This window comes from Ahaetulla prasina, chromosome 2 (assembly GCF_028640845.1).
Source record: "Ahaetulla prasina isolate Xishuangbanna chromosome 2, ASM2864084v1, whole genome shotgun sequence".
Taxonomy (NCBI): Eukaryota; Metazoa; Chordata; class Lepidosauria; order Squamata; family Colubridae; genus Ahaetulla; species Ahaetulla prasina.
The window spans coordinates 60,010,606-60,028,170 of NC_080540.1; the positions used below are offsets into that span (position 1 = coordinate 60,010,606).

At 38.0% G+C, this 17,565-nt stretch overlaps 1 protein-coding gene across 1 annotated transcript in view; it reads left to right on the forward strand.

Annotated features, from left to right (window-relative positions):
• PODXL2 (podocalyxin like 2) overlaps positions 1 to 17,565 on the forward strand; it is a 48,967-nt gene that overhangs the window by 21,017 nt on the left and 10,385 nt on the right. The window contains exons 3-4 of the mRNA XM_058171588.1: positions 12,977 to 13,851; positions 15,889 to 15,963. Coding sequence (XP_058027571.1) covers positions 12,977 to 13,851; positions 15,889 to 15,963 — 950 coding nt within the window. The remainder of the gene's footprint in view (positions 1 to 12,976; positions 13,852 to 15,888; positions 15,964 to 17,565) is intronic.

Genomic DNA, 17,565 nt, shown 5'->3' on the forward strand with positions numbered 1-17,565 from the left:
TATAGAATAAAATTCATTCAAAAGAATCCAAACAAAGTATTCTCTGCACAGAACAACTGACTCGATAAAGCTGCAGAATCTAAGTAATTATAAATGCTTAGAATGTTTTTCCCCCTCCAAATTTTGTTCAAACACAGCATAGTGATCTACTGAGGATTCTGCTAAATCACCTGTCTGACTAGACCCCAAGAAATCTAAACCTCTTGGAAAAACTATGCTAATTTAGGATGACACAACGAGAAAGATGAACTGTAGGTTTTTTTCCCCTCCAGTGTCAGCGCTGAATTGGCTTGATAATGAACTATTGCTAGGATTAAATTACCTCCACCTGTGTTTCAGTCAGCACCCATCTTTCTTCATTGGTTTCAATTTGAATAATTACCAGAAAGTTGAATGTTCTCTACAAAGTGGGCACAGGAGCCATCATGTTGACCCTTTCTGCATTTAAAATGATCTGTATTTCTACTGGACTGTCCTTCTACATAAGCCTATTTGACAGACTCTCTCAATAGTTCCCATCTACTCTATAGAGAAAAATGACTTATGCCTAAATCAAAACTAAAGAGCAAAAACCAAAAAGTGAAGGCAGCTATTCATGTCAGCTGGCAAGAAGTTGGGAAAGATCTGTGTTTGTCCTGTGAAATCCTAAGTTATTTTAACCAGGCCACTTTGGGCCTGTATGTTGAAGTCTCCCAGAACTAGCATTTAGGGATCTTCAGCTGTAGAGTATTGCCATCAGTTCAGGTGGGAAGACTCATGAATAACAAATTGAGCAAGACACTTTTAGAATCCCAAACAAGTTGTCCTGAGTGCTTATTATGGGTTACAAGTGGAGAGAAAATGAATTCCTGTACACTTCAACAATTCTCTCTCCCCAGCCTCTAGATGTGTCTCAATGCCAAATTGAGTGTATCTCATTTTCAGTCCATACTAACAGATATAACAAAGTTATCTGCATGGAGAAAGGTAAATCAACTGATAATATGCAGCCCATTCTTTGAAATAAAGAATGCTTTGGAAAAAAATTGACAACTAAGAAACAAATTTTAAAAACCTTTGATAAAAAGAAGACACTGTAATATAACCACAATGTCATGATGAGGGTTTGTAGGAAATGAATGCATGAATGAAACATAGCAGTTGTATATCAAGTGCCAAGCAATATAAATAATCTTTATGTGGAAAGAATTTGTGCTAGATGTTTTGAAAGAACATGGGATAATTTTGTTGCATCAGTCCAAGGACCATGTACTCCAGCATTTGCTATGCACAATGTCCAACTAGATGATTCTGTTGGACGGAAATGTAATTCTTTTCCACCACTGTGGCTCTAGATGCTATTCCCAACTCAGAGGTAACAGTGCATTTTCAGAACTAATGGCCCTTGACAGACCTCTCCTTTGTCAATTCATTTAATCCTCTTTTAAAGCCATCATCATATTTTTTGACAATAAATCGCACACGTTAATGATGAAAGCTCTCACTGAGGACAAAAGAGTTACTTAAAGAAAGTAAAGCTGTGAAAGCCATTTCATCATCACTGACATTCGAAGGGAGAGGCATTGTTGCCTGTATATTAATTAAATTAAGTGAGCATTTATAACTTTTCTAAACATTCTGATGATTAACCAAGGGACTGAGCAAATTGACTCTAGGTTCACTTACCTTGACTTGAGCATAGCCCTGAGTGAAATTACTTGGACAAAATTTATCTTCAGTGAAGTTAACATTGAGCAGCCTTCAAGCCCTTTTAAAATGTTCTTTTGCAAAAAATAAAGTAATATATTCAAATTTTGCCCAGGAATATTTACATGCTATACTTTAGAAGACAAATTCTTATGCAGCCAATGAATCCTTAAATGCTTCTTTAAGGATTACAAGATTATATCTTCAATTAATTTAATCTAGTAATCTCATTTAATCTATTGAGTAAACAAATTAAAATAACCAGGATAATTTAATTGATATTAAGTAGAATACAATTTATTTATTTATAATGATGATCTTGAAAAGTAATCTTTCTTTTTTCATTCACAGAAAGAATCATTTGTATCAACTAATAATCTTCTGACTATATTATTAAATATATATTTCCTTATAATCAGACTCCAAGGTAACTGGAGTCCAGTTATATTTCTTTATTTATAGCATATGCTCCAAAGATAGCTGCAGTTTGAAGAAGATATTTGCATTGTTTTTGCTTGATTTTTCCCTTTTAGTTTTAATGTATTTATGTAAAAATAATCAATAGCACGAGATGCACGGTACTATTCTTGGGTTTCTAAGAGTAGGATATTCTTCTTTCTAAAAGATCCTTGACTTAAATCTCCAGCCAGTCTTGCATCTTGGAAGGCTGGTAAGTAACACAGGATACCACTGACATAGCAGTCAATGTTCTAACTGATGGACCCAACCAAAGCAAGCATGCTCGAGACCTTCCAATCTCTGAATGCAAAACTTTATTGAGTACATCATTTCCGCACTGCTGAAGGCAAAACCAACTCTACCTAATTCCTGTGCAAACCCACATAATGACAGTATAGATTTCTCCCTCCCCCCTATTAGCACAAGTCATGTTGTCCAATGGAGTGTATATTGTTATGAGAAAAAGTATCTGGTCTTGGCGAATACCTACTAGAGTGTCCTTGGCTCTCACAGCTCGTCTTCTTGAAATCTGGAGCCTGCATTCCATCTCACCCTTCCCTCCCCCCACCCTTGGTTCTTTGGCAAGCTGAGAAGCGATAACGGTTGCATGCATGCTTCAGACTTGACAGTAGCTTTTCAATTTCAGTTTTTCTAATATACTGTTCTATTTTTTTAAACTGCCTTATGTCTTTATTCCTTGGAATCTATTGCTGCTTCAGAATCTAGTAGAAACTTTTAAAAAATATATTTCACCTTTTCCAATGTTCCTTTTATTCACAGAAACCACTTCTCTCTTCTTCTGGTTCTCCAGGGATTGGGAGAATAGAAAACTAAAGTCAAGATGTTTGCCCCAATGGCCACATGATTGACTCCTCCCTTCCTTTTTACATGCAACACACATAAAGAAGGCACAGTGTTTCTGTCCTATAGTTCAACCACCATTATAACTTTTCTGCTTCTCCCCCAGGCACCTCTGCTATTTCTCAATGTAATTTGTAATCTCTTTTGTAAGAATAGAGGAAACAATAAGCTATGAATTTTAGCTTAATAAAGGAAATTGTGAACAATACTGTGCAGGTGTACTTTCCCCATTTCTTCCCACTTATCTTTCCCTTTACCTAAGCAGAAAAAAGAGGCTTGGTGGAAGAGTTTAGATTAATGTTCAAATATGAGATGATATAGGCTGTAGAAATTGAATAAATGAATAAAATAAATAAATATATAAACAAACACATACATAATGTGTTCCCCCGAAATATGACCTACTCAGAAAGTAAGTCCTAGCTTGATTTTTACACATCCACACCCAAAATAAGCCCTAATTTAAGACCACCACCCCCACTCCAGAGTGCATGGGTAAAAGTTAAGCTATGGCGGGGGAATGCGGGGATGGAGCTGCACTACTACTTACCTTCAAATAGTTGCAGCCAGGTCTTACACACCTTGGCCCATTTCTTCTGTAGCCAGCAAGGCTTTCCTCAAGGCCTCCATAGCCAATAACAGAGCTCTGGATTAACAGGAGTTTGTGTGCAAGGCACACAAGGTGTCAAGGCATGGGCTAAGGTGTGCGAGGCATGGCTGCAACTATCCAGTTGAAGAAGTTCCTGAAGGCCTCTGACAGTGAAAAGGAGGCTGGGGGCGACACGCGCAAGTGAGGTGAGTCAGTGGATGACATCCCCCCACCCGAACATAATACTTGGTGCCTTTTTTGGTAGCAAAACAAACAAACATGACAGAGTCTTATTTTCTGGGAAACATGGTACATACCAGAGGTGGGTTTCAGCAGGTTCTGACCAGTTCTGGAGAACTGGAGTGGAAATTTTTATTAGTTCAGAAAACCAGTAGTAAAAATTTTGACTGCCCCTGCCCCCATCTATTCTCTGCCTCCCGCGTCCCAGCTGATTGGGAGGAAATAGGGATTTTTGCAGTAACCTTCCCTAGGAGTGGGGTGGGAATGGAGATTTTACAGTATCCTTCCCCTGCCACGCCCATCAAGCCACACCATCCCCACCATACATACATATCAGTTTCATAGCCACCATTAAGCATTAACTGCCAAGTTTCCCATTGAGCTATGCAATAAATTACAAATCTCTGGATAAATATTAATTCAGGTTTTCGTTATACTTGGTAGAGAATTTCCGAATATGACTTGGGAAGTTTAGGATTTTTATTGCAAGAAGAATGAAGCTCTAAAAAGAGTTGACTGCCTGCTGCAGTGCAGTGCATATATATCTATGCCCTTATGTTTAAACTCTTAAATTTCTTTCTCCTACTTTTCCATGTTAAAGGATACTTGGCTGTAGTAGTACTGGTCCTTTATAAACTAGAAGTCACTGATTCCTACTTCACCAGCTTTGGCCGTTAGACAAGAGCTGAAGCAGCAATATGATCCTAATTTGTTTTTATGTCTGAATTTTGTTATGCTTTCTGGCTACTTTATCTTTATTTGATTATTTTACCAATTTGCACAAAAGGAAGAATAAAATGTTAATAAAATGGCTGCCTTTATATACATACAATTCATTCATATTGTTTTTCCAAAGTCAGAATGTTAGTTTAATGTGATGATGTACCGTATTTTTCAGAGTATAAGAAGTACTCTCCCTTCTAAAAGAGGCTGAAAATTTGGGTGCGTCTTATACTCCAAATGAAGCTTTTTTTTCAGCCTTAATGAGGCACTAGCGAGTGGAGCCATTCTTTGCCTGCTCCTTCCAACCCTCAGCTGTGCTTTAGAAGGTTTTTTTAATCCCCCAGCAGGGGATAAAAAGCGTGCACGTGTGCTCAAAACCAGCAAACTAATGTGCTGAAGCTGACCAGACAAAGGATGCTAGCCAGATGAAAACCTGGTAGGCAGATTTTTTAGCCCTATTTTCCTCCCCAAAAACTAAGGTGCATCTTATACGCCGAAAAATACGGTAACTGTGACCTATGATGTTAAGCAGGCACGTTTGAGATGCCCATTGAGTGTGTTGGACACAGGGGTGAGCATATTCAAGGTTTCCTTAATCAGATTATCCTGCCCAATCTTGACCTGATTTTCTGGCCAGGCAACATGAGAAGGTGACCTTCTGTCTTGCTGTCTTCCCGGCTGCCTTCTTTTCTTTCATTTCATCTTAGTTGGTACCTGTCCAGCCTGGTTCTAGTCTGGCACTAGAAAGTGATATGTGTTCAAATGAAAGCAATACATTGATGAAGATTTCAGTCTGGGAGAATTGAATCCCCACTGGTATTCAGGTAGTCATCGACTTATAACCATAATTGAACCCAAAATTTATGTTGCTGAGTGAGGCAGTTGTTAAGTAAATCCCCCCCCCCCCGTTTTATGACTTTCCTTGCCATAGTTAAGTGAATCACTCAATTGTTAAACTTGTAACACAGTTGTTCAGTGAATCTGGCTTCCCCATTGCCTTTGCTTGTCAGAAGGTCTTAAATGGTAGAACCTTGGGACACTGCAATGGTAATAAATGTGAACCACTTGCCAAGCATCTGAATTTCGATCACATGACTTATGGGGATGCTGCAATGGCACAAATGTGAAAAAAAGTCATAAGTCACTTTTTTCAGTGTCATTATAACCAGAGGTGGGTTTCAGCAGGTTCTGACCAGTTCTGGAGAACCGTTAGCAGAAATTTTGAGTAGTTCGGAGACCCGGTAGAAAAAATTCTGCCTGGCCCCACCCCCATCTATTCTCTGCCTCCCAAGTCCCAGCTCAGGAGGAAATGGAGATTTTACAGTATCCTTCCCCTGGAGTGGAGAGGGAATGGAGATTTTACAGATACCACCAAGCCACGCCCACAGAAACAGTAGTAAAAAATTTGAAACCCACCATTGATTATAACCCACACTGGGGTGGGGTGGGGGGTAAGAATGTGCAGGTTATATAACCACTGTCTTCCCTAAAAAGCTTCTAATATATTGCAGTCATGCAGATTTGAACACTTCTAAATGTTCTGTGCCTGTTTTTCCTTCGATAAACTCAGCTATCTGCTTCCTATTAGAAATATAAACTGTTGCATATACTACACATTCTGTTGGCTTTAGAAATAGTTAATACAAAAATTATAGCACTGTAGCAAAACTACAGAAGGGTTAGTAGTTGCATCAGACCCTCCTCACTCTTGCCTAGATTTACACATCCCATTAAAGTATTGGCAAGCAACCTGGTGGCCTCCAATTGTTTAGACTAACATTCCTACAGTCTTTTTCCATGGATCACTCTATGGAAACAATGGAAGTTGAAGTCCAACATAAATGACTAGATGCATAAAGTGAGCAAAATAAAATGATTTGTTTGGGCTGATGCCTTTAAGAACCTAAACACTGTTTAAAACCAGGACACTAGAGTAAACTGAACACCCCATAATTAAATCATAGTATGAACCTAGCTGTCTCCATTGAAAGCACCTTGGGCAAAAATTGCTTGAAAGTCGATAGATGCAGAAATAAACATTAAACAACCAACTTGATTAGACACTTTCTGATGGAAGAAAAGGAGCGTTCTTTGGTCTCAGGTAGCCAAGGGAGCCATCATTAAACCGGAGCATGGTTTATGAAATGGTTTTCATTTAGAAATTCATGGGTAGGAGAAAGGATATGTATTGGTGCTCTGAGAAACCAACAACCTGCAATTTGTTCAACTGTGACAGCATAAATTAAACAGGAAATTATACACGAAACTGATCAGATGTGGGGAAAAGGAAGTATGTTCCTTTTTAGACTTATTCATAAACTTTCTAACCATGATTCGGAAGAGGAGAAACACTTTATCTGAGTTAACTCTATTTCTCAGTGACATTTCACTTTCTTAATTAATGCAACTTATTGAATTATTCAATAGATTTCTTTTTAAAAATTTATTAGAAACCCGCTGCTTATCATCTTACAGTGAATGAAAAGTGGTTCTAAATGAGAAACTTCAACTGGGCTTTTGTAAGCACATAACTCATGTGCTATTATTACAGTAATCAATTCATGGCTTCCAGCACACCAGACATATGAGTAGCTTTTCATTGTCCTGGGAGGGGGTTGGATGAAAAATAATTAGATTATTTCACATAGATGTGTGTGTGTGTGTGTGTTAACCCTAGACTGAAACTAATATTCTATCTAGGTCAATAAAGTTTAAGAAGTGGTTTGCAGTAACCTAGAACTGGGGCTAAAGGGGTTATACACATTTGAAATAAGAGAATATTGACAAAAAATACAAATTGAAAATATAAAAAGGCTCTTTTTATGTTGGTTAATGGGAGTGGGGGTGGCTTCTAGTAAGGTCCTAGAAGTAAACTCTTAGATGTACTATTAGGCAATGATGAAAAAGACTCAGCTTCACTTCCCTAGTATATATCCAAATGAAATTCTCATGCGAAATAAAAATGGGACGTTGAGGAAGAGATGAACTAAGTTTTCTGGTTTGTGCACTGGGATAGATTGTTATAATAAACAAATCGGATGTGGGAAAGCATATATTTGCTTTGTCTGGCGAAACCCTGTACCTCCCCCGTATTCCCAGTCTCAAGGACTTCTTGTCTGTTAGGTATAAGCTTTTGCAACCAACTGGGTTATTTTGCACTGTGCTGAGTCATCCGTTGAAAGGAGAGATGTGTCATCAAGCCTTGAATTTCAAAAACCACATGTGAAAGCAGGCTATCTTGTGTAATTGAGGTGTGTATTGAATTCACTGACAGGAAAACTTAAATGTTTCCATGGGGGTTGTAGAATGCTTCCAAATATTGGATACTTCTGGTGTGAATATTTCCATAGTAAGACCACCCCTAGAGTACTGCATCCAGTTTTGGTCACCACACTATAAAAAAGATGTTGAGACTCTAGAAAAAGTGCAGAGGAGAGCAACCAGGATGATTAGGGGAATGGAGACTAAAACATATGAAGAATGGTTACATGAACTGCGCATGGCTAGTCTAGTGAAGAGAAGGACCATGATAGCCGTCTTCAAATACTTGAGGGGCTGCCATAGAGAGAAGGGGTCAAGCTGTTTTCCAAAGCACCTGAAGGCCAGACAAGGAATAATGGATGGAAACTGTCCAAGGAGAGATTCAACCTAAAAATGAGGAGGAACTTTCTGACAATGAGAACAATCAACCAGTGGAACAGCTTGCCTTCGGAAGTTGTGGGAGCTTCATCACTTGAGACTTTCAAGAAAAGATTGGACTGCCATTTGTCAGAAATGGTGTAGGGTCTCCTGCTTGAGCAGGGGGTTGGACTAGATGGAAGAGACTATTAGGTCCCTTCCAACTCTGTTAATCTGTTAATTGTGTTAGACCTAAGGTTGCAAGTGCAATGGTCATAAATTGCTTTTTAAAGTGCCATTGTAACTTTGAATGATCACTAAACAAATGGTTGTAAGTTGAGGACTACCTGTATTCTTATATCTGAATGACAAAAGAACAGAAAACTGCTCTCCCTCATAGACCAACTATGACAGATCCAGCTGTTAGGAGTTATGCTAATGTTTGATCTGTGTTTGATCCTGGACTTTAAAATAATCAGAAAGAGCCAAGAGGAAAGAGGAAAGCAGGTCAGAGTATGCATTTCTCCTCCTCTGAGCCGTTTGAGTCTTAACCTATTCAAGAGAGAATAGAGAGAGAACTAAAGAGCTCCAGGAATTTATACTCGGTTCCCATCCTCCTGCATATTCAATACATACCTCACTTTTTATTACTCTGTAATTTCTTAATTTAGGGAAGAATGGGGCAACTGAATGGAGCTAAGCATTTATTGGCCGGATGCCCTTCCTGATGCCATGTGGAGTTCACAGTAGATATTTTTTTTCTTACCTATACTCCTTAAAATCATTTTGTGAAGAAGCAATAGGCTACTTTTTATAAGAAGTATTTAATTAATGTTGACATTACCTCTAGCTTTGCAACTATATTTTAAGCGTAGATTGGCATTAAGTGCACATCTTTTAATCTCATCTTCAGCTACAGCTCAATGAAATTAAGCACTATAGAAAGACAACACCTAAGAAGCTTAACATCAAGTGGTCCACTGCCCAGCTGCTACTGGTGTGCTCAGAGTTTGTTTGTTTATTTAGACTTAAACACACAGTAACTTTTAAAAGAACTCTTTCTCATTTTTTTAAATACAATCATGAGCCAAGTGCTATTCCAAGGTGAAAGATTTAAGTAAATGTTACCATTCCTAAGAGGATACTCACTGTATTTCATTACATGGTTCATGTAGCAAAACCTGCGCCAGGACCTCCTAATCACTCATTGCCAAGAGATATTGTCACTTAAAACTAGAATATGAGCACTAACATCCTGGCTGGATTCCACATCTAATACTTGCATTCTCTTTTCCTTAATTCCATTCTCTCATCTCATTTCAAGGCTGTGTTATATAAGAATTCTCTACAGGAGTATGAAATAACTTTTTCCTGCATTGCCACATCACAAACTACAGCACAAGTATTTTTTTCTATCAGGGTATTGATCATGGGACTGTTTCACATATTATGCTAAAAAGGCTGTGCAACAGTCTTATGTGAAGCCTGAATTTTGAGGGTAATTTAGCACAGAATAATGTTTGCATAAGACAGAACAAAAGGCAATGTATTGTTTATACATGAGGGGGAAGCAAAATGATTTACAAGGATAGAAAAAATATGAATAACTATAATGAATGGTGCTAATATAAACTAGTAGTATTTCTCTTTGTATTCTGTGGCTTACTATTTCTCATTTTTGTGCTCTGTGTATTGTTGCTTATCCCAAAATAGAATATTTCATAGATCCTATCAAGCTTCAAAAAACATCTTGCTGTTGCCACTACTATCGCTTCTCAGCTTGCCAACAAACTATGGTGGGAGGGGGAGGGAGCGGGAGATAGAACATGGGTCAGACATCGAGATGTCGGAGTGAGAACCAAGATCATTTCGGCAGGTGTTTACAAAACCCAGAAACACTTTCCCACAACAATATCCAGAGATGGTATTAGAAAATGTGACCTGAGCTAGTTGGGGTGTGTGTGTGTAGGTATCTGAACTTTACCTATGGGGCTTAGCATGGGAAAGACCTAGATCTGGTTTTGCCTTCAAACATGCTGAAGTGATGTACTCAATAAAGTTTTGCATGGACCGTCTTGATGGTGCTTGCTTTGCTTGGGTTCATCAGTTGGAACCTTGACAGATGCTGTATTATCCTTGATATAGGTATATCTGTATGCAAAGTGTTGTAAATGTTGTACCTTGATGAAGGTATCTTTTCTTTTATGTACACTGAGAGCATATGTACCAAGTCAAATTCCTTGTGTGTCCAATCACACTTAGTCAATAAAAAAATCTATTCTATTCTATTCTATTCTATTCTATTCTATTTTATCCTATCCTATCCTATCCTATCCTATCCTATCCTATCCTATCCTATCCTATTCTATTCCAAAGAAGCTAGCTCTAATTTACATAGAGGTTATGCTGATACATTGCTTGTTGCAGCATAAATATGCTTTATTAACTATTTTTGAGAGAAGTATCCTCATGGTATTAGTAGCATCTCAATCCTAATCTAGAGTTGTCCTTAATGGTTTTGGTTAGGGAGATCAGTTTTTTTTCTTCTCTCAAGAGAAGTCTTGCCTTCCAGACAATCTAGAACTGAGTCTGAGGATGACGGATCTGGGCGTAGTTACTTGCTCAGTTATCAGCTTGGCAAATCCGGTGGGGAAATGCTCTACCTATCTAATTGCTGGGCACTGTGCCTCCATAGTCATTTGGGCTTTGGGTACAAGAAAGACTGGACACCTGGTTTTTCTCTCTCTGAACTAGAATAGCAACTCCCAAGAGACTGCTAGACCTGGCAGCCAGGTCAGATAGATATTCTTTAGTTCAGTTTAATCATAACTGCATCCTCTTTATAAGATCTCCACTTTTCACTGGGCATAAAAATGTTGCTTTTTGTTTTTTCAAAAGTTAGTTACTAGTCTTCCTGATTAATGAGCTTCCATGGTGTGGTGCCATCAGGAATTATTGTTTCAAATGGGCTGCCATGTACCAAATAAACAACATTTAGTATTATGTATAATACTTTTCTCCCCTTATATTCAGTGTAGTTGTATAATAATGTCCTGGAATTATTGGCTTTGATTTCCGAGATGTGACTTCAACATTGTGGCATCAGTTCAGTAATATAATAACAGGGAGGTAAATAATGAGAATGCTGTTGAGAACAAAAATGAAATCCAGTGTCCCGCTCTTCTGTAGAATTGTCCATTGATTCTAATGTTTTACTTTTATTTTGTTAACTGGGCTAGGGAGTGATTCGACCACCCTCCACATTATACATTCCTATCAGCTTTGAATCCCCCCCCAATGGATTCAAAGATTTGCTCTTCTTCCTTTGTGTCTCTTGGAAGAGAGACACTTACTATGTGTGAGAACAAAATGCAGATATGAAAATCAAGAGGGTGTACTTTTAAGTTTTACTTTTAGTCATCTCTGCATATGAGATACCTTCAGTCTTAAGAACATGAATACATTCATCTGTGAGGTGGAAAATGGGGTCTGCAGGCTGTTCCCTCTGCCCATGGGGCAGTGGTAAAATCTGAACTGGTTTACTATCAGTTCGCTGGCTGTGCATACACGCTGCTCAACTGTGATGTCAGAGCCTTTTTTTTACCTTTTAAAAGCATTTCTTAAAAGAACCGGCAAGCAGGCAACTGGGTGATTGGGTGGCCATGGGCAGCGGGGCAGGGATTTTTGCTACCAGTTCTCTGAACCACCCGCCACCATTGCTACCAGATCGGCTGATCCAGCCTGAACAGGGAGCATTTCACCCCTGCAATGGGATAACCTGAGATTACACTTATCTGCTATTTGAACACTAGATCATTATCAGTTACACATCAAGAATCAGACATGCAGAGTTAATGTAAAATAAGAAATTCCCTTCTACATCAAATACTCAGGTATTCACTATACCTGCAATCTTTAAAACACATTACTGGTACTACTGTTTCCTTAGAAAATATACTTTAGTACTCAAATGAATGGGTAAGTGACATTAGGCCTATTAGGGAAAATTGTTCCCTAATGGCATGACTCTTTTTCTGCAGGCTGTATACAACTATTATAATTCATAGACTGGGCTCACATCTCACACTGAACCAAGATGTGGTTTGCTTATTTTCCACCCTATGTGCGTGAATGCAACCACTGTGATTAAAATAGATGTAAAATAGAGCTTATACTTCAGTAAATTGTGTAAATGCAGGCAGTTTTTATTTAATCCAAAAACTGTTGTTAAACAAAACATAGGTTAGCAGAATGAGGAAATCCAGCCTTCAAATAATACGATCAGTATGCTTTGTATTATAAGCAGAGAATGTTTTGCCCTATCCTAGTGAGTATATGAGATAGGATAAAATATTACAGCAAGAGTGTGTGCCTAGTATGGATTAAATAAAATGTGCATGCGCACATCTCTTGGAAAGGTTTGATTTGTGAACAGTGTCTAGTGCTGTAGATCAAAAGAGGCATTTTAGAAAATTGACTAAGATGAAATTGCATAGGGAAGCCTTGCCAGAAAGAGCTAGGGGGAAATTGCTGAAGTATTTTGAGAGGCAGAAGGAGAAACTGAGGTTAAGCTGAACACAGGATAAAATAACATGTTAGGTATCTTGACCTTTTCCTTAGAAATAAATGGAGCAGGGGATGTTCCAATTTCCAGGACTACTCCTGAGTTAAGATTGAATGAAATGTCTTCCTGCAGTGTCATGAAAAAGCAGAAGCTACTTAATTTTTTCCAGTTAATTTTTTTTAAGCGGGGCTGTTTGTGGGATTTCTGCTATGGAAACCTCTTCTGTTTATTTTCAGATTACAGTTTTCCACTTGCTTCTCAAAAAGCTTTGCCCAAAGAAAATGGAACACAAGTGAAGGACCCCCAAGGAGAACCCACTTTTCATCCCATCCCTGATTCCCTTGATCCAGAAGCCCCTCCCACCAGAGTCCTGGAGGAGGAGGAAGAAGGATTGCTTCCTATCAACCAGTCAAAGGGAATGACTCAAAGCAGCCAAATGTCAAAAACCACTTTTTCTGAAACACCTAAAGAGGATTCCTTATATTCTATCCTGTTTTCCACCATGGCCAGCAGAATGGGTCCAACGACTGAAGCAGCTACGAACAAGCATGGGAAAGAACCTGCACTCGAGTATTCTTCTTCAGGCTTTGACTTAGGAAGCAGCATGGGACCCAGTCTCCTGCCCTTGTCTCCCATCTTTTCAACTGAGACCACTACAGACCCCCAGTTGGTCTCAGAATTTCCTCCCAAGATTACCCAAGAGAGCTCAGTGGCTGCGATAGAAATGGCGGGAGAACAGCTAGCAACCATAGCTGCAGTAGAAGGCGATCTACCAGAAAGAAAAGCCACAACACAGGAGGAGATGCCAAAACCTGTGTCGGGAACAGTTGCAGCTGAGATGGAACTGACAGGAGAAGATCTAGTAGGCTCTCATGAGGACAATTTCCAAGTAACTGAGACTGTTTCCAGGACTCTTAACAGCCTATCGGATCCCAGCTCTTTGGACCATTTTTGGGACTGGACCAGTGGACGTGCCCCAACTCCAACTGGTAACCAGAATAGCCAGGATACAAAACTGCCAATCATCACAACTGCTGCAGCAGAAAAGAGTTTTACAGCACAAAACAGAGATCTCCTGCTTGCCTCAGGAGTTCCCTGGAGTTTGACACAGGTAAGAAAATTGTGTGGGGGCCATTGGGTGATGAGTATTTAAACTTAGAAACCCCTTTTAAAGGCTGGGAGAAACAAACTATTTTATAAGATGGTTTTTTATGTTATTTACATTCTTCATCCTGCATGACTTGCCTGTTAATTTCTTTACAGGTGGCTATTTTCATAACCAACACAAACATGAACCAGAACCATAGTACTAAAGTGCCATAGATGTGCAGGATCAAAATTCTATTTTAAAAAGGTTTAACATATCTCCTATAAAGGGGCTTAAAATTAACTAACTGATATTTAATTTCCAGATTATCTTTAAGGCCCAAACTCTCTCAAGATGGTATATATGATAATATGAATAAAACAAATGTGAAAATCAGTATACTACTAATAGCAATAGCACTTAGACTTATATACTGTTTCATAGTGCTTTTACAGCCCTCTCTAAGCAGTTTACAGAGTCAGCATATTTCCCCCAACAATCTGGGTCCTCATTTTACCCACCTCGGAAGGATGGACGGCTGAGTCAACCTTGAGGCATGAGATTTGAACTGCTGAACTGCAGCTAGCAGTCAGCTGAAATAGCCTGCAGTCCTGCACTCTAACCACTGCGTCACCTCAGCTCTTTTTATATGTTATAATAACCCACACTATCAGTAAAACAAACAATTTTAAAAGAAGTCTTAACTGAGTAATTAATTAATTGGCTAATAAAAAGCTATCAAGTTCTAGTTTGGGGTAGTTGAGATACAATTTTCAAAACTAGTTCACATATTTAGAATAACCTAGTAATGATAGCTTAGCATTTCTGCTTAAAGTCATGAACCAGCAATTCTAGAATTCTTAAAATTCTTTAAGAGTAAGACTTCCGTAGGCATGTCAACTATTTTCATACAGTTTAATGTGTTTTGTTTCATTATATAGGAGCAAAAATTGCCAGATTTGGAGATTTTTAAAATAGGTTTATTGTCTTAATTGATCCATTTAATTTATTAATTTTTAAATTAACTGAACTGATTCTTAAGATGTTTGAAATTTTTTTTTTATTTTTTTAAAAATTGTAATTGTGATACTATGAAGACCAACTCTAATTGTGTTCATTCTTCTGATGTTCTTTTGGTTAGATTTATATTTTTAAAGATTCAAATAATCTGATCATGAGAAAGAATGAGATATATATGTACATACCTAGGATAACTGAGTAGGCAACACATTGGATTTAGTTCCAAAAAAGTGCTACAGAGCATACTGGAATAGAAGTGTTTCACCCTCAAGAAAATATTGTGCCAACTAGCTATTATATAGTCCATTCTCTGAGATTTCACCCCAACATTTTGTTTCAGATGCTTAACTGAGTTTATTTTACTTTGGATACAGATTGACTATGGTATTACTAGCACAAGCATTGTGCTTGTTTGTCAGTGCTTAAACAAAACTTTGAACACCTATATTGTGTATGCCAGTTTGTATAAGTCATTTTCTTGGGCTTCAAATACAACGTGGCCCCTGGAGATAATTTCCTCTTACAATGGCCCAAAATTTAGTTTGAATTTTACACACCTGTCTTATTGATCTGTGTCTTAAGTTTCTTGAGCACTTTGGAGCTACAGTGGTTCCTGTTCTCAGATTCATCTACTGTATCTATGTCTTTGAATATCAGCATCTACCAGATAGAGTGTAAAATAAGAGATAAAACAATTGGTTGCCTGAATTGGGGCTAAAACTTCATATTCATTTTTAATAGCAATAGCACTTAGAGCACTTGATAGTGCTTTACAGCCCTCTCTAAGCAGTTTTTACAGAGTCAGCATATTGCCCCCAACAATCTGGGTTCTCATTTTACCCACCTCGGAAGGATGGAAGGCTGAGTCAACCTTGAACTGGTGAGATTTGAATTGCAGCTAGCAGTCAGCTGAAGTAGCCTGCAGTACTGCACTCTAACCACTGCCCCACCTCACCTCTATAAATTTAAAAAATGATCATGCTGCTTTCCAAAATATTTCCATGTTAACTTAGGGATGTCTTCATTGGTTTTGTTTTGTAGATTATCTGTAAGGACTGGAGCAACCTGGCAGGCAAAAACTACATCATCCTGAACATGTCAGATAACATAGATTGTGTGAGTCACTTGCTTCTATATTTAAATTTCTGTCATCTACAACTTCCCCTCCCTTTCAAAAATGCTTAATGAAAGTGATTTGTTATGCCCATCAAGTAGTAAAATGCAATTTCATCATCCAGAGCAATATTTTGAATATTAATTTAAAATACGTTTCATCCTACATTGGCCATTTATTTATTAATATCACATATTCATATATAGTATTCCATTATTGTAGATCTTGAAGCATTTTAACAAAATATGGCTGTAATATTTCCTAAAGAATTAAATATGTGTCCATAAAGAAATTTGGATAAAAGTTTTATATAATATTTCTGGACAGGTTGTTGCTATAATACCCTTAACGAAGATACTGCTATTAAATAGTCCTTTTCCCACACATATAGTATCAATTTCCAATATATACTTTACTTTAAATAGACCCACAATAGTACTTTTGGAGGATACATTTTATGTTAGGGTTAAGAAGCATATGATGCTATGTGAAAGTGAATGGGAGAAGCTGTGTATGTGTATCTACATGTGTTTGTGTGTGTATGTTTTGTATGAGTTGATTAGCAGAACAAAGGAATATTAGAGGTCCAGTTTCATCCTCTTCCTTTCCTGAGCCTGGATTATCCCAAGGACATAAAACCAAAAAGGATCAGGGACAGCAAAAAGACTTAGGATGGGAGGATCTCTGGATCTGATTCAGGAGAGAGATTCAGACTATTGAAGTGGATTAAATGTGCTCCCTTCCCATTAAATAAAACTTATTTTATAAGTTTCCTTCTGCTATTTTTCAGAAGAGAGGTGACACCCAGACATGGAATTCAGATAGCTACCGGTATATAGATTAGAATTTGATGAGAAGTTTGCTGATAGACTGGTAAACTACCTGCAGTTTTGGTAATTGGCGCTATAGGCTTTAGAGTTATATCTTTCCTCCAGTTTGGAAATAGGCAGTTTAAATAGGCAGTTTCCATTGGCAGAAGCAATTTTCTTGTCCTAGTTTCTTAGGTAAGGCATATAAGAGGACAAAATGTTTTCTGTTTCTTAATATAAAGAGCAGGAAGGAGGGAAATAGAGTTTTCTTTTCTTTTCTGACAGCAGCACAGCACAGCAAGACCTAGAAAATGCAACAGGTTATTTTCTCTCAATTGAAAATTTCCAAATTTCCAGACATTATTTAGACCGGCAAGCCAGCCATTTCAGTATTCAGTATTATTTGGAATTTGAATTGTTGACAAAGGAGGGAGATACTTTTTATGGTCTTGGATGGCTGGAATAAAAAAGATTTCGTTCAAAAAATTTAATAATCAAATGATGGTGATTGAGCAAGAACAAATTTAGAAGTGCTTCAGTATACGTAAGTCATGGAGAGATAATTATACCTGTGATGAGGGAGAAATCTGCTCATGCTGAACATTTATTGTATTGCTCTGTTTGTAACCCAGCAGGAGAGGGACACAGATGCAAGAGATGGAATATCTGTCTCTCAAGGTTAATAGGGTTGAGAATGCAAACAATCATCCTACTCTACAAAGGATGAAGTATTAGTTTATTTATAAAATTTATATGGCCATTTATCTCACATGAAGTGACTCTAGGCAGCGTAAA